This window comes from Cucumis sativus, chromosome 4 (assembly GCF_000004075.3).
Source record: "Cucumis sativus cultivar 9930 chromosome 4, Cucumber_9930_V3, whole genome shotgun sequence".
Taxonomy (NCBI): domain Eukaryota; kingdom Viridiplantae; phylum Streptophyta; class Magnoliopsida; order Cucurbitales; family Cucurbitaceae; genus Cucumis; species Cucumis sativus.
The window spans coordinates 2,959,154-2,977,237 of NC_026658.2; the positions used below are offsets into that span (position 1 = coordinate 2,959,154).

At 35.6% G+C, this 18,084-nt stretch overlaps 2 protein-coding genes and 1 pseudogene across 2 annotated transcripts; 1 reads left to right on the forward strand and 2 right to left on the reverse strand.

Moving 5' to 3' along the window:
* The first annotated feature begins 84 nt into the window (after nt 1-84).
* On the forward strand, nt 85-3,798 carry LOC101210456 (protein ALTERED PHOSPHATE STARVATION RESPONSE 1). The gene is given in 8 exon segments (XM_011654819.2): nt 85-304; nt 497-1,059; nt 1,061-1,155; nt 1,158-1,661; nt 1,778-1,864; nt 1,973-2,175; nt 2,467-2,690; nt 2,811-3,798. Coding segments are annotated over 7 exon segments (2,145 nt in total). The 5' UTR covers nt 85-304; nt 497-679; the 3' UTR covers nt 3,463-3,798.
* A 228-nt stretch (nt 3,799-4,026) lies between these two features.
* Nucleotides 4,027-7,806, reverse strand: LOC116403360 (annotated as a pseudogene).
* A 638-nt stretch (nt 7,807-8,444) lies between these two features.
* LOC116403548 (cytochrome c oxidase assembly protein COX11, mitochondrial-like) lies at nt 8,445-15,804 on the reverse strand. The gene is given in 11 exon segments (XM_031884807.1): nt 8,445-8,723; nt 8,725-8,778; nt 8,852-8,932; nt 9,631-9,735; nt 9,991-10,063; nt 11,607-11,659; nt 11,741-12,098; nt 13,071-13,222; nt 13,409-13,488; nt 14,765-15,130; nt 15,640-15,804. Coding segments are annotated over 9 exon segments (984 nt in total). The 5' UTR covers nt 13,469-13,488; nt 14,765-15,130; nt 15,640-15,804; the 3' UTR covers nt 8,445-8,675.
* Nucleotides 15,805-18,084: the final 2,280 nt, after the last annotated feature.

Consider the following 18,084-nt stretch of genomic DNA (forward strand, 5'->3'; position numbering starts at 1 on the left):
AAATCTACACATTTTTCGAGGAGTTTCTTGCCATGGTGATTGTGTAAGCAGATTCCCACTAAGCTCTCTCTTTCTTTCCTTCTTAGGTTTTATTGATCTCCATTTTGCTTCATCATTACTGCCTTTCCCTCTCTATTTCTGCAAAAATCTTCGTTTCAGAGGTTCATTGAATACTAATAATCTCTGAGATCGTTTCGTTTTTTCTCTTTCATTCTCTTCAAGTTTTGTATTTGATGGGTTTGAATTTATGAGCTCTTGCTCACTGAACTTTCTAGCTTTGCTCTCTTTCGTGCTTCAAAACAAGGTAATAATCCTCTGTTTTCTTTTGTCATATTGTGAAATGTAATGTGAAGAAAACTCTGTCTTCTTAAGCACATTCCCTTTTGTGTGTCTTGTCCTTTTCTTTACAAACACGCTTTCCTGTAGTGGGTTCTTGATTTCGTGCTGAGTTTTTGAGTTGTTCGTTGAAAAGAGGCTGCTCTGTTTTTCTATACAGGTTTCGCTTTGTTTTGCTCTGTTTCTCGTATTCATCTCGATGCTCTACAATGTCTGATGCTGGTGGATTTCTTTGAAAATCGAGTCCGGAAGCCATTGATTACAAAGTGAGTGTTCTTTTAATTAGTATTTTATGGCTTCGACCTCAATTTCATGACCTGGGTAGTGAAAGTTTTGGCGAGAAATGGGTGGTACGAACTCCAAAATCGAGAACAACGAAGCCCTACGCCTTTGTAAGGAGCGAAAACGGTACATCAAACAGGCCATCGATTCGAGATACGCTCTAGCCGCTGCGCATGTTTGTTACGTTCAGGCCCTCAGAAACGTCGGCGTTTCTCTCCGACGATATGCCGAGGCTGAGGTGTTGATAGAATCGTCTTTGTCAACATCGGCTACCGAGATCGACAAAACGCCGTCGCATTCCTCTTATCCGTCTCCATGTCCGTCGCACACTGCCGATGCTTCGGAGTCTCCATTGCAGGAAAGCCCCATTTCTCCGCCGATAGCCACTATTAGTTACATGGTCGCCGGAGGTGGAACTCCTCTTACTGTCAAGGTCCGGCCAAAGTAACCATAGTTTTGTGTATGAAGAATCAGTTGCTGATTCTTCCCCATTGCCTCCACCACCCCCGCCGCCACTCCACGAGTCAGGGCCGTCTTGGATTACTTTGATACCAATGATGAAATTGAGAGCTTTAGGTTTTTGGGGACTGGTGGAATGGATGTGAGCTTTGAGGATGAGAGAATGTGGAAGCAATTTAAGGGAGAAATGATTGATCCCACCAAAGATAAATCTCATGAAGGAACTTCAAAGCTAGAAGCAGTGCAAAAAGCTGGTGATAATGGTGAGAATTTGAGTTCCTTTGAGGCTGTTGAAGAAAGAAATTTGGAGATGACGAGACGGGAAGATAAAGAGGTTAATTCGGCAAGTTTATCAAACAAAGTTGTGCTTGAACAATCTGCTTCGAGAGGCGGGATGGAGTTGGAGAAGAGATTGTGTACTGAACAAGAGGATCCCTCAGAGTTTATTACTCATAGAGCTAAAGATTTTCTTTCCAGCATTAAGGAGATCGATAATCGGTTTCAGAGAGCTTCGGAATCTGGGAGGGAGATCTCTAGAATGCTTGAAGCCAATAAAATCAGAGTTGGATACCTTGAAGAAAACGGTACATTGAAGAAAAAATGTCAATTAACTGACTAATTTGCTTGAGTTAGTTATAGCTGTTCATATGTGTATTTGATTAGTTCATTAATTTCCACTGTTGTATCTCAACTCTTGCAGGAAGTATATCCGGTTTTGCTTTTCTCGACCCTTTACGTCGATTACGACTTGTTTGTTGTCCTGCAAAACCTGCCCTCTATTCTCATGGTAAAGTTCTTTTTGGATGAAAGAGATAGAACCCTTGAATTTAATATTCTGATATAGCCCTTTCCTTGTTAAGCCTGCTGTATTAATAGAGTCATAATGTATATGTAGAAGAAGCTCATAAGACAAAAGTGATTACATGGAAAAGGTCAACATCAACTCGGTCATCTTCATCAAGGAATCCTCTTGCTGCCAAAGATGACGATGACAGTGGAAGTGAGTTTGTAGAAGAGTTCTGTATGATCTCTGGAAGTCATTCCTCTACCTTGGATCGGCTTTACGCGTGGGAGAGGAAACTCTACGATGAAGTCAAGGTACGTCGATGATATCATGGTGAAGTATCATTGGCAAAAGTTTATCGTATAGATGATATCTTGAGCTCATCATTTCAGTAATTGCATTCTAGCTTAAATCTTATAGATTGATGAACCATTTTTATGATATACAAAATGGTGAAGTATCATTAGCAAAAGTTTATCATACAGATGTTATCTTGAGCTGATTGTTTAGGTTATTGAAATCTTGAATAAGATTTTGGTGATCAATTTGCATTTTGACCTCTTTTTTTAATAAGATTTGTCTTTTCATATCACTCGTGCTTTTAGGCAAGCGAATCCATTAGGAAGGAGTATGATCGTAAGTGTGATCAACTCAGATATCTATTTGCAAAGGATTACAGTACACAAGTCATCGACAAAACGAGGGCAGTTGTCAAGGATCTGCACTCCCGGATACGAGTTGCAATTTATTCTGTTGATTCAATATCAAAACGCATTGAGAAAATGAGGGATGAAGAGATGCAGCCACAACTTATTGAGCTCATTCAGGGGTAAGAAGGGATCTTATTTTCCTCTTCACAACCGAAGTGATTAGGCGATATGACTCATTTTGTAGCCGGTTATTATAGATTGTTTGCTGTTTTGTCAATACTTTTTTGTTTTCGGTGCAGGTTGATCAGGATGTGGAAGGCGATGCTTGAATGTCATCACTCACAGTACATAACAATATCATTGGCATATCATTCAAAGAGTACTGCCATGGGTACACCTCGAGCAGATGCACAGAGGCAGATATCGATCCAACTTCAACAAGAAATCGAATGTTTTGGCCTAAGCTTTGCAAACTGGATCAACAGCCTTGCATCGTATGTTGGTGCTTTGAACGGCTGGCTACAGCATTGTATTCAGCCACAGGATCGTTCAAAGAGCAGAAGGCCATTCTCTCCTCGCCGTGTCATTGCCCCACCTATCTTTGTCCTTTGTCGTGATTGGTTAATCGGAATTGATGACCTTCCATCCAATGAACTCAGCAATGCCATCAGAGCCTTCTTGGGAGAATTGAACTGTTCAATATCCCAACAAGCTGAACTACAGAGGAAACAGAAGCTTGTCGAAGCAAACACTGGTGAAGAACTAGAAGGGAAGGCCGACGAAAATGCCACATTCTCTTCAAATATAAGTTGCATACATTCAAGTTTAACAAAAGTTCTCGATCGACTAACGAAATTTTCTGAGGCCTCACTCAAAATGTACGAAGATGTTAGACAGAAAAGCGAGGCCGCACAATCAACATATTTGAATTATAAGCCAGTTAGATATTAACCATGTAATTAAGGGGAAGTACAAATATGTCTCAAGTTGGGCTGAGATGGAATATTTGTATAGTTTTGAGGAATTTGTTGCATGATGATGATGCTCATTTTATTCTGCTTCCAGAAATCCTGTTGATTTCTTGAAAGTCAAATTCTTTTCTTTCCTTTTTTCTTCATTATTGTGATCTTAGGCAGAATCTAATCAATTTAGGACCATTGAATTCTAGGAAAGGCGTTCTAGTTCTAACTAAAGGCCTCAATATCTGTTAGGAATTCCTATTTGTACAAAGTCAAAGTCCATAATCAAATTCTTGAATATGAATAATGTATGTTGAGAAAAAAAAAATGGTTGAGACCATGAAAATTTAACACCTTAATCGAGATTGAAAGCATAAAGTGCTTCTCGCTTTAATTCTTCCTTCAATTTTTCATTACATCATCATAAAGCATGTTTTGATCAAAATTGTCAACAAAAATTTAACACCCTTAATTGGAACTGAAAGTATTAAAGTGTATCTTGCTTTATTCTTCCTTTAAATTTTCCATTAACTAATCATTAAGATGTAAAAGAATATAAAACAAAATAGTAGAAGAAAAGCTAACATTGAGTAACAGTTTGGCCAAACTTCTTTGACAGAACAAATCCTTTTAGATAATGTCATTTCTTAACGTAAATATCAATTGCAACCAATATTTAATCATTGACATTTCTATCAACATCTTATGATCTCCATATTTTATGTATCAATACATAGGAGAAAAGACACCACCATGACAATGGGTATACCAGAATCATTTGAGGTTTCAAGAATTGGCAGTCAATGATTTGTATAAGTGATAGTAGAACTTATCGAGGTTTTAGAAGCCTAACCACCCCTACTAATCGCCTTCAAGTTTGAATACGATTTGCGTGGGTTGGCAATCAGAACCCGACGTATTGTGTGTATTGGGAGTAAGCATTTGACTGCATTGCAATGGGAGCCCGAGTTACATGATCTGGAAGATCAAATGCATCAACTAGTTCTTGTGCAACGTTTCTCACTTGAAAACATAGATATTCGGTGAGCTTGTGAATTGCCTGCAGGGCAGAATGAAAATTAGCAGACGAATTCAACTCGAGGAAATGGGAAACAGTGTATGATATTTAGTTATTTATACACCATTTGATGCTGGCTACAAATACCTTTGCTTTGTTGGGAGCTACATAGTCAACATTTCGGTAAGTTCCAATGTCGTTCCATATACGATCCAAGGCGTAAAGATCGCATACGAGTTTCAGAGTAGCCTGTGTATTCGCATTGGGACATCTGATGTAAAATAACAATTTGTTAAACTCAAGAACAGAAAACAATATGAAGCAACTACAGGTGTTGGAATGAGAGGAACCTTTGTATAGCTTCAATAAATTGAGCAAGGATTACAGACTCGATATGAGATTCTGCGAAGAGTTAGAAGGTGATTCAGGCATCTATTCCATGCGCCAAAGCCACCAAGGGTTTTAGTATGCTTGCGAAGACGAACAGCCACACTTTGAAGTAACGCGAGATGTTCGATACTGTGAGATGAATATCATGAAGAATAAGGACTCTGAGTTTGAACATTAGAAGCATTTTCATTTTCAGGAGGCAACTGTTATTGATACTACACTTGGAAGGCATCTAGCTGAAACTTAGGATCTCGCAGATGGTCCGCACTTTCCCAGCGTGCAGTGACGGGATTTGGCTGAGACAGATATGTATTCATGGATTCTCGCAAGTAGTTCCATGTAAGTGCAAGTGTCCCACCTTGAAATTTCTCCTTGTATTGCTTCAAGAGGTATGCTGCGACCTATACAAAAAGAGAAAAGTTCAGCTCTAGTCATCCAACGGTTAAAAATTATTAGAAGTTCTTTTGCATCATAGAGATGAGCCTAATAACTAATAGCAAGAACCCAGAATGAATGAATTGAAGAATAAATATACTATCATCTAAGGGAAAACCAATGGCCAACAAGCAAATGATTATGTTAGCAAAACCTGTTGTAGAAGAACTGTATTGTCCCCTTCAAAAGTTTGAAAAATATCATGATCGTTCCTAAGGGTACCAAAAGCGATTGACAGCAGCATATCCATGGCCACCACAGGCTTCCCTGCAGGTACTCAATGACTTCGCTGTGTATGAAGTAATGTAAGCCTTAAGCCCCGCTGATAATGCATGCACATCTCCAACTAGTTCTTCATCATGAGTCTTCTTCATCTGTGTATACTTCTCCACTAGTTGTATAGTAGCAAATTGGAAGGCGTATGTTGATGCCAGCATTGGCATTAGCTTGTGTTGTTGAGATTGGTAATCCAGAATACTGACTTCAGCCTGCTTTGGAGGACCGAATTGCTGACGTAACAGCGAATATCGAATTGCAATTGTAGAAGCAATCTTAAGAACACTAGCTGACGAATATGCCAGGGCAACTCTTCCACCTACAAGTTCTCCTAACGTGGCTGCAAATCTTTTATTGATCGATGGTAAACTACTCTTATACTTCCCATCTCGGGAAACCTGTCCAAATCGATCAAGGAGATTATCTCGTGGAATTCTCACTGAACGGAATCTCAATGCTCCATTATCCACCCCATTGAGGCCTACCTTGTGGCCACAATCGTGTATTTCAATTCCAGGAAGAGTTTTATGAGTCTTAAGATCTCTTATTGGAACAATGAACGCATGAACACCCATATCAGCAGTCTTCTTAGAACCGTGAGTTGGCAACACCAGCTTAGCGAAAACAGTGGCAAATTTTCCATGAACTGCAGCATTGCCAATCCACCATTTGATGGCTCCATCATTTGGTGTATTGATAATGAATTCATCAGTGATCAGATCAAATGTAGCTGTTGTTTGTAGACCCTGAACGTTTGAGCCTTCAAAGAAGTAAAAGGAAGAGATTCTATATCAAAATGCAAACCTATAGTACTGAACAAGATCTGAAATAAGCTCACAAGATTTAATTAGATTCCCTAAAGTTAAGCATCTAATTAATATTACCATATAAGTTGTATAGCATACAACATAAAATGAGGTGTGAACTTAGTGGAAAACAAGTTCTTTGTGCTACAGATAAGGCTAAACTTCTTTAAAAAATAAAAAATAAACAACAAAATTCTACATTCTAAACTTACCATGATGAAGTTCAGTCATAGCAAAACATCCAGGATAATCCACATTGTCAATACCATCAAAGAATTTGTCTCTGTGCTTTTTGGTTCCTAAATTGAGAACAGAGCCGCCCCAAAGACTACAAAATGAAACATAAATATGCCAAATTTCAATTAATATAGCATAACTAAGCTTAACTCAAATTCATGGTCAGCAAATTTTCTTCACTCTAGAGAAGAAGAGCTCAAAAGTTTGGAAGAGAAATTCCAGTTAAATTCATGGTGAGCAAATGTTTTGGTCAAAAGGATTTTCCTGATTAAACTAATCCAAATTAAAGATTGAAACTTAAAACACGCTACCCAAGAAACTGTAGTTCTTTGTTAGAACTTACATCCAATATATAAATTCTCAAATTAGTTCCAACATTGAGAAACTTATTCTCATATGTTCTCCAAGTTTATTGCGAGAATCTAGATAATATGTTTTATTTTATATTAATGAAATATTGGGTACAAAAAATTATAGTAAAAAAGGTCTAAAGAAACTGATATGGAGAAAAACAGAATAACTCCAAATAATATTTGAAGTGATTTAGCTAAAGCCTAATTAAGAAAGAAACAAAACAATTTGATCCAAGATTCAATATTCAAGAAGGAGATGATATGATATGAAAATAAAGACGACCTGAACTGTACACCCATTTTAATGGCAAGAGAGACATCGACGCTTCCAACGGCTTCCATAATGGCGAAATATTTACCAGGATCTTCATTGACAAACAAACTAAACGGCTTAATTCCGGCCTCTCTCACGAGACCGATCAATTGCTTCATACAAAGCTCCCGATGATCGTTCATAGAGATCTCTACCGGCGTTTGCAATTCAGGCCTCGAATTGAAGTAGTCAAAAACGCGCTCTTGAATCTCCCTATGTTTCCCCCTCATAAACACTGATAAACTTTCCATGTCGACATCCATTCTGCCCACCTTGGAATTTCCGGCGCACGTTACGATTTCCATTCTGTACGAATCATCTCCGGGAAGGGGAATCATGGGAGTCAGGTGCAAGGACAGACGCTCGATCCGCCGGGAGGCTGCATGAGATTCATCCTCGGGCGCCCGATTTGATTCTCTTGGTGATGCCATGTCTTCGGACGACGATCGCAAACACGTTGAGAAAGAGATAGAAGCTAAGGTACCGGAAGGCGGTTGGGGGATTGATTAAAAGAGGAAGGGGAGCAGACGTGGCGTTCGTTGAATATATACGTGTCGAAATATGATTGGGAGATGTGGGTGCCAGTTGAATTGGCGCGTTTCTCAAAGCAGTTTGGATAAAGGAAGAAGCTTTTGGACATTCACATTTCACATTTTATAACATATCTTTACTCTTTATTTACCAATTTTCAATCTCTAACTTATGAAGGAATAGACTTTTTTATTTCTGTAATTTCATTCAATTTTTAGTTTTTATATTTTAATATATCTTTACATTATATATTTATGTTGAAGGTCATATTTTTCGGTTTTCATTACTTATTATTTGTTAATATTAAATAAATTATTAGAGTTAGAAAAATATTGCTATCAAATAAATTCAAATTTTATTTTCGGTTAATAAATTAAACATAGGACAAACCTATTTAATTCCTATTACGATTTCCAACTGTAGTGAACAAAATCAATAAATTAATAATTTAGATTATAAATATAAAAGAAATAATACAATATATATCCAATTGATAATTGTTATTATTGGTAAGTAAATGGTATTTAAAATTTTAGAAGGGCCTTACCGTGTTTTACTCATCAAAATTTCCAAATCAAGGGACGTAAATAGGATAACTATAATGAGACATTCAAATTGACAATTTCCACTTTCAAATTATTATGATAATTACTTCATGAAAATGTGGTGCATTGGACAATAATCAATCATCAGTCCCTCAAATTATCTCAATCTCGAATTTCTATTATTTCCATGATCTGAAGTAATGGCATATGATAGAATCTCAATAACGATTTTCTTTCTTGGACAATTCTCTATCAATGGCAAAAAATTGGATATCTAAACCCCTGTTCGGTGTTCATTCACCTATTCTTCTGAGACTTTGAAAAAAGTGTATGATAGAATCAAATTGTTTGATGCCGTCCATTTTTGGGTCAGTTTCAAACTCAGGATCAATATAGAAGAACACCTGCAGAATCAGGTCATGAACCATATGATTCCCCTAAAAACTCCAACTACAAAAATGAATTTTATACACTTACAGGCATGTCGATCTGCTCCCCGGGAAGGAGACGTTGCTCTTCAAAGCAAAAGCATTGTATTTTATTGAAGTAGATTGCGGCCTGTAACAAAGTTCAAGTGCAAAAGAAAAGTTTCAATCTTCTTTGTTATTTTGATGAGTTCTATACAGAAACGAACATTTGTCTATTTCCTGACAGCCTCAAAAGTTTGAAACAACTATTATGTTATGAAATTGATAAAGTAAGATGGATAAGGAGGCATAAACAGTAAAGAATCAGTCAGCATAGAGGTTTACGAAACTCACTAATCGTGTTTTCATATGCATTTACAGAAGGGACAGAGGGAGAATGATTTACTATTACAAAGAATATTACAGATCATTCATAAAGTAAGAGTTCCAGGTGCAACTTTGATTTTGTTCATTCGCGTTGATGTATTAACATAATTTTTTTTTCCATTCTAAAATTAAAAAAGATAGGCAACAGTTTTAAAAGATCAATCTACAAGCAGTTTCTAACATTTTTTTAAAAACCAAGCAAACCCATGTAGATTGTTAACCCTGGATAGAATTTACTCTTAACAAATGAATGATAGAACAGCGCAATGAAAAGATCAGTGACTTGAGAAACAAACTGAAAAAGCCAATGAAGATCAAACTTCATTGATCATCTTAACACTTCACAATTCAAGCACTAGCGAGATTTCCATAAATAAAGCCAATAATCTCCTTTACAGCATACAATAGTTGAAATTTATTAAAATTGTGGTTTCTACAATACAATGTAGGGAAACTAGTTACCTTCATAGGTGTAACATTGTACGTAGACACACCAGTAATTGGAGTTGAACTTCTATTTTCAGCAGTATAGAATGCAAGTGCACTTTCTCCAGGTTTTACCCTTACCTACAACAGATGAAGTTAGTTTTTACTCCATCGAAAGTATTGTTCCTTATGGAGCGTGCATATTTGTGCCTTATTGTTTCTTGTTGATGGAATGAGATGCCAGAAGTTAAGGACAAGTCAACAAATGAATGGCATTAGAACAGAAGTGAATGCAAACATTCCTACACGCACACAAGCAGAAGTATCAAGATTAAAACATTTTTTCGCAGAGCATGAGCGTGTGTGAGTTATACATGCATATGCATAAGGAAACACCTCTCTCTGTGTTGGAATAAACTTCCAAGGCATTCCATCAGCTACGTCAGCATTAAACTGGACAACAATATCCCTGGTAACAAAATGAAAATTTATCAGGCATTGAGAAATTAGACTTTTTTTTTATATATTTTTATTAATACAACATGAAAGAAAGGCCAACCACCTAAGGTTAGGGTGTAGAAGAAATCCCTCCCACACAAACTAAACCATCAAACCATTCCAATCATTAGTTATGAGACTATAATTACAAAAAAAGGTTTGAACGCCCACCAAGATGTAGAATCCTGTTCACTACACCGAAAATTATCCACCAGGGTGGCACAAAGAAGGGTCTTAAAAACCACAAACTTTGAAGCCCAGAACGCAGAACCAGCAACAAATGTAAAATAGCTACAACGTGGATTGTTCTAAGTAAAAAGTGATTCAGTAAATCATTTTCTTTGTAACAAATGAAACTTCAAGTATCTTTCTTACAGATAAATTCATTTAAACCAGATCGACTCTATTAAATTGTGGTTGTTCCAACTCTTCAGGCTGATTGACTCCTTCTCGAACACCTATAGTCCATCTTACCTCTCTCACAAAAAATCCTTTAAGTTTTTCATGCTTTAAAGCCCGACAAATTCTCTCCACAGCCAGTATCAATACATCCAATTTTAAGATGCCATCCAGGAAAAAAGCAACGAATTTTGAGTGGCAAAGAACTGATATCATAACAAAAACTCGGAATAACCTTTGATTGTTGAAACAATCAATAATAACCTACCAACAACCTATTTGAGTTAACTTTAAGACTAAAAGCTCTCTCTTGAAGAGCAACATAACCTTGAACAAATTCCTTATCAATTCCACAAAGGGAAGAGCAAGGGGTCCACTCCAAACTGACGATTGAAGATGATTAACAAAATTTTGGTCTATGACAATAATACAATCTTCTATGACTGGAGTGCTTGCTTATTCAACAATTAACTTAAAGCATTGTTGCAGATCCTTAGAAGGTTGACTAACGTGTCCATTTAAAAGTACAAGCAAGAGTAACCTTCTCCAGCATGTTGCCCAAAGTTATACATTTGGTGGATACATAAATCTTTAGATCATTCAATCTTGCAACATCGAAGAAAAGGAAAGACTCTTTCCTTGAGACCATGTTTACTTTTGAAAGGTAATTATTTTATCCAAATATTGTGAGTAGCTACTTGTGCTTCAATTTTTCTTCAAGGATATTTTCTATATAATAATAATAATATAAATGAAGAAGAAACTATGATTGTTTTGCTTGCTAAAAGTATTATTGATGGTAAGGCATTGCAATCTAACGACAATTGAAAAAACCAAAGGCAGTCAAAATATTATTTCATTTACTGTCCTAATTTATTCAATTTCCATCGGCTTCTAAACGTTTGCATCTATGCCTCACATTCTGCAACAAACCAGCTTGCAACTGCACATCTAATCTAGTGCAAACATGAAAAGATACAATGCACAAAAGTATTGCAATGCTTGTACTAAGGTTTAGCAGGACAATTAGTTTAGCAACAAAATACTTGAAAAATAAAACCGTAACTAATCCAATCATTGCTTCAAAATAGAACTACATTAAAGAGAATTGAAACCTTGTAGTTACTGTTCCATCTTTAGCATGGCGAGCAATTTTTTCTTCAACACTCTGCATAAAGGAAATCCTTTCTCAATTGAAAAGCAAAGGTATGAGGAATCTGACACAATAACAAAAACTAAAGAAAAATACCTCACGGCGCTGAACAGTGCCCCCATAACCAGTAGCTTGGCAGAACCTCCTATAAAGAGGAACAGCCGCATAACTACATCCTACCATGGTAAGAACCAATGCTACAAGGTAGAAAAGCATATTTTTGGACTTCCGTTCAATAGCAGCTGTAGAGTAGCTGCGCTGAATATTGTGCAAGGAAGAATACCTCCCAATATAACGAGTAGAAAGGGGTGAAAACCAATGCTTTTGAAATGACTGTGAATGAAAGCCGCGTCCCATTTTTAATTCACATACATCTAAACCAGTACCTCTTTTATAAACATTACAAGTTCGACTTAAACTATAAGTTGACTGCAGTAGAAAGTTGGATGTCAACCTGCATCCAAAAAGCATAGAGTGAGCATCTGTCAACAAAATCAATAACCAATCAGCAATGTGATAGTGGAGATAGATTAAAAATATACTTTCTGGCAAGCACGAGTAATCAAATAATTCTAGTCAGTAAGTCACTCATAATAACAAAATACCCTAAGTTAAGGATCATACAGGATTAGCCAAAAACTCATATAACATATGAGATCCAAAGATGTTAGTTCTCTGAGATTTAGAGATAAACGAGGTGTACTGGTTTGTTTGAGGACATCGAGTGAAACTGAAATCAGGAATGATAAAAGTGGTGTACTGTAAGCGGGAAGGAACAATTTTAAAATTAGTAAGAATTCCAGGTGTATGAAATATTAGTATAGTCCATAGGATATTTGATTAGATAGAAATAATAGACTTGCCAATGGAAAAGCTAAAAAATTGAAGCAAGGTGTTCAACATAGCAAAATTCCATTTATCATCTTTTTTTCTTTCTTTCTTTCTTTCCTCAAATTGGGGAGCGCTTTCTGTAGAATTCTTGGTTCGCTCCAGTTTCCGATTCTGTTACGTGGAATTTTATTTCACTTTGTAGCTTTTCACGTAAGAATGAAAATTTTGTTTTGAAATTAGCATATATAAGACAGATACACCATTAACAATTATAAACTGTCATTGACAAATCAGACCACCTGCTTATATGGAAATACTAGAAATTTGATTCACCAATCACTACTTTTATGTAATTAATAACTTGGATTCCATATCATAAGTTCTTATGGGGCAAGAAAAGACTTGTCAAGAAAGAACAGGACGAGTAAGTTTTAAAAGCATTAACTATGTATTAACACGTCAAATCAATTATAGTGAGAAGAAAAACTCCTCAACTATCAGCAAGTTTAATGAATTAATATAACTATCTTAACGGTAACAAACATTGAACTGTATCTTTCATCAAGGGAAAACCATAGTCCCAGGAAAAACTTACGATGCATGAACATGTGAACTGAGATTACCATTGCGAGACCAGATGTAGCTTGGACACTGTAACCCATGATCAGCCTCATAGCAGGATGCTGCTGTTGCAAAGCTCAAATGTTCTGGCACGCCATCTCCAAGAAAAGCAAGTGCTCCAAAGGACTGCATCAAACAAGAAGATCCAGGTTGATCAATCTTTGAGAAAGGTTGAGAAAGATGGAACCTTCATTTACAATCTAGAGTAAATTAAGATAGCACAATTTCACAATTTTGACAAAATATTGCAGATTTGATTTGTCAAATGAGTTCTCCAGGGGAAAAAGAAGAAAAAAAAGGCAACGTTCTTACGGTAGACTGGGTCTTAAGCTTCCTCCTTAGTAACTGCCCGATCATTCCTCCACCAGCCATTTTAGTAAGTATTCCATAAGCTGGTTAAGAAGCCAAACAAAGAGTTTAGAATAATAAAAATGAAGATAAATAAGCATTTCAGGCATAGCTCAAAATAACCATACTTCATAATTAACGTAAATAGCCTTAGCTTGTTTCTTTTAAAAGAACACTTTTGTTTTCTTCTATGGGAGCATGTGGTTCCAATATACGCATATTCCATTACCAACCTCCAGAAGGCCATCATACAAACACAGATTCAAAATAAATAAATTAAAAAAATAAGAAATACAATCGCTATCAAAGGACTGAAAGGTAGTAAGAAAAAGTTTGCCTTCACATTACAAGTTCAACTATTTAAATAACTGGTGCAACCATGTATGGTATACAACTTCTAATTGGAGTGCAATCCACAAATCCTTTAGTAATATTTCCTCTTTTATGATTATTACTATTTAAAATAAGAAACAAAACTTTAATTATCAAAAAAGAGGAGTACAAAAGAAAAGAGATGGGGTATCCCCACCAAGCCAAATGGATAACAAAAAAGGTTTCCTATCCACACCCCGATTTAGGTTTTTCCCTCTAACCTAGATCGTGGCATGGAAATACTTTTTGAACACGACCTTTCAATCTAAAAGACAAGCGAACAAGTTTTATAAAATTCTATAGAAAATTCGACAGCATCTCCCCTAAAATATGGGTCGTTAGCCAAAACCTGAAAAGAGAGGAAAACTACACTTTTATATATATAATCTTCACACTTATATTAGCATCGACGGTGTCTCACCACAAACTCATCCAAACTAGTCCAGAGTCTCAGTTGGAGTTTATATCCAAACTTGTCCCAAACAAACTTAAGTGTGGTGAACAATACTTTAGAGTTCTCCAAGTCTCGACTCTTCTATTCAAAACATTGTGGCGACATTATTTTCATGTCAAAACTAAATGGGCATTCATGAAACTTACTAAAATTACCCAAAATCTTACTAAATACTCATCAGAGTAGCCTTAATTCTAATGGATAGCACATAACAACCTTGTAACTTCAAAGTCTAGCATTCAACATTATGGGCTATTCAATATCAACACTAAAGTTAAATGGGTACTCAAGACCCAAACCATAAAGCTTGAAATTTTACACAAATTTGTGTCGATCACCCAATTTTGAACTTCCTGACAGCTAGACAGCGATTAAATTCCCCTCGAGAACCCAAATCTAACACCAAAATGTAATGGATAATGTTTAATTCAAGCCAAAACTTGGTGGGTGTTTGAAAGTTTACAAGAAACACGATAGAATATAATAGATCTTACCCCAAAGCCAAAATTTAGCGCGAACGGCGGAGCCACGTGGTGTTCACAGCTGCGGTACAAGACAAATATGAGACAAGACAAGTAGTGGCGATTTGGTCGTCGTCCGGCGAGTCAAGCGGCGCAAGGGTGGCTGGGTGGTGGCGTCGACTGAAGGAGAGGAAGAGAGGGGTTTTGGACTTGTCGACGGCAAGCTACGCCGTGGCCGGCGTGCGAGAGAGAGATAGTGAGCGGAAGAGAAGTTCAAGAGAGGGGAGGGCTGTGCGCTCGAAACGTGTAGAAGAAGTCTCCCGCCCTTCTTTAGTTGGGCTAGGGGTATAAACGGGTTACTAGCTTATAGCAAGTTGAGTGATTTATGATCGGCAGAAACTAAAAAGATTCCAAATAGATACAAATTAAATAGTCATGGATATAAAGCTTCAACTGAAATTAGCAAGAAAATCTGTTGAGAAATGTGCTGACAAATATGTCACATATTTCAACAACTACTAGCTACTGATCCAAGAAGATTAAACAAAATTCACTTAGAACCTACATTTGAATAAGAAAAACTATAACAGCGGGATTGCGCCAACTTCTATTAATTCATCAAGTTCATCGCATTCATAAACACCAATTTCTAAAACAGAAGAAGCCAACAACAAAAACACCAAATTCCAAAAAACAAATCCAACAAATTCAAAAAATGAAACATGCCCAAAAGGGACAGCTTGCCTGAGTTTCAATCTCACAAACAATCAACAAAAATGGGTCTTAAACAAAGGTAAGATACAGAAACAGAACCCAACCCTGAGAATAGGCCAAAAACTGGATGAAAAGAGCGAAAAACAATATGGTAAGATAAGAAAAAGAAAGAAGGAACTAGATAAGCCTCTGACCTGAGGTTTTAGGACTCACGAAATAAATCCTAATCAATATACGAGAGCAGAAAATCCAGAAGCATTCTTCAAAATTGCATCAGGGGGGAATTGTGGAAGAAACGATTCGAGCAAAAAAAAACATCAAATAAACAACCCAACCCTTGTTTAGTTGGGCTGGGGAGGGGTCTGTATTCCTCCAAAATCGACCCAACCCAAATAGCCACGGTCTGTGTACGACTGAACCGAACCGAACCGGGTTGGGTGGGGGTTTCTTTTGTACAAATTCACATAGAAACGAAGATTTCCTTTTATTTCTTCAAATCTTTGTTATTATTGAATGTGAAGAATTTATGGTTCTTGATGCCTATGAGTGTTTAATTATTATGAGTTTGTTTTCAAAATTGCTAAGCGATATTAATGTTTTTCCTTTCACATTAAGGAAAACGTTTAGACAATTCAGCCCACGCTAACTTCCAAGCAAGAGAAAGCCCAATGCTTGATATGTGCTCCATGAGCCCACTATTCGGCTAAATCATTTTCCAATATGTGACAAGATTTTGGAAAGAAAAAATATATTAATAAAGCAAATTTCTTTGAGTATTTATTATTATTATTATTATTACATCAACTAGTTTAATACTATTATATATTACTAAAGCAAAAAATTGTCTTTAAATTGTAATATTATTGAAAATATTAACAAATATAACAAAAATATCATCATCTATACATATCTATATAGTAGTCTATCATGATCTATCACAAATAGATGGTCATATTTTACTATATTTTAAAATATTTTTGTTCATTTTACTGTATTTAACAAGTCTTTCTAAAACTTTAACCATGAGAAGAGAAGAAAAGAATGAACAATATTTTATTATTTTATTTTTCTTTAAAAAGGTAGTTCTTCAGAAATATAGTTTAAAACAAAAATATCATTAACAAACAAATACAATTTTCAAAAAATAAAAAGAATAGAAATTATATCAAAATGGACTGAAAAAGAAATTTTAAAAAAATCTGCCTTTGAACACTAACATTACATTTAAAAAAAGAATAAACAAATATGTAGTAAACACACATATACTCAATTTTGAGAGACATGAAAACAAAATAACAGAAGGACTAAATAAAATAAATAGAGATTTATTATGAATATTATTATGTTTTTGTTTTTATAGAAATGCATTTTGGCATTATTCATAATTACCAAAAAAGAGAATTGTTGGGTTGTAGAAAATAGGGTTTTGGACAAATATTCTTGAAAGGATGGAGTGAATAAGACATGGGCAAAAGAGAATGCCATATATGATTTTGACTCTCTAATCTAACCCCATCCCTTTGATGTTTACATCACAATCCCAACCCACTCTCATTTACTACCATTCAACATGCCCTGCCCTGCCCTTCCCTTCCCCCCCCCCCCCCCCCCCCCCCCTCTATCCGTTCCAGATGCAACTTCTATCTCTTCGAGATGCAAACCTACTCTTACATCATTTCGAAATAATTTCAATAGATGTGTTTAGTGCATGGTTGAGTTAAATGGGTAATAACTGAGTTTACTTATCTATAGAGTTTATAAAACAACTTGTTTGGAATGCATAAAGTTGAGTAAGAAATTATTATATACAACGCGATTTTTGTAAACTAAAGAATTGTGATTCTTTTGTTAGCTAATCTTTATTTGTTTAATTTTTTTACATATGGTTCAATCATATGTATTTTTCTATATATTTTCGACACTCGATTGTGGTATCAATAACATAAAAACTTCACACGCGTTGTATATATTAAAACTTTATGCATGTAACTTTTATATCTAAGGTAAACATACAAAACACCTACATTTTATAACGATAGTAAAATTGCAATGTTAAAATCGTGCATAGTATAATAAGCATACATTACACACATGCACGCACGCAAAATATGTACTCTCACATGTGTATAGAATGTATGAGTGAAAATGCATAGAAAAATAAGTAATTATAACTTGGATAGTTTTAGGTTGGTCATCAAGGTTTAATTTTTTGTGTGACATTTTGTATCAACGTAAATTATGGTTTATTATGTATGTATGTGTGTCGTTGGTTTGTTGATTTATAATATTTCTATCTAACATACACGTAAACACATAGGATAAAATACTGCAGAATTAATGCATAATTTGGAGAAAAAATACATCTAAAAATGCATCAATATTTAAAAATTTATATGTATTATATAGTTTTTTCTTTTGAAATATGAAATGTCCATTTCTCCTTTTTAATTCTTTGGTTGCACATGGTTTTGGGAGTTGTTGAGACTTTTAATTCGTAGTTAGGTTTTGGATGTTATTAATGTTGATCATTGTCATCATGGTTCGATTTCAAGGTTTTATAAAGTTTTCTTTCAAAAAAAAAGTCTCTCCTATGAAAAATAGATAAATTTTGAAAAATATTATGTCTCTACTATTAACTT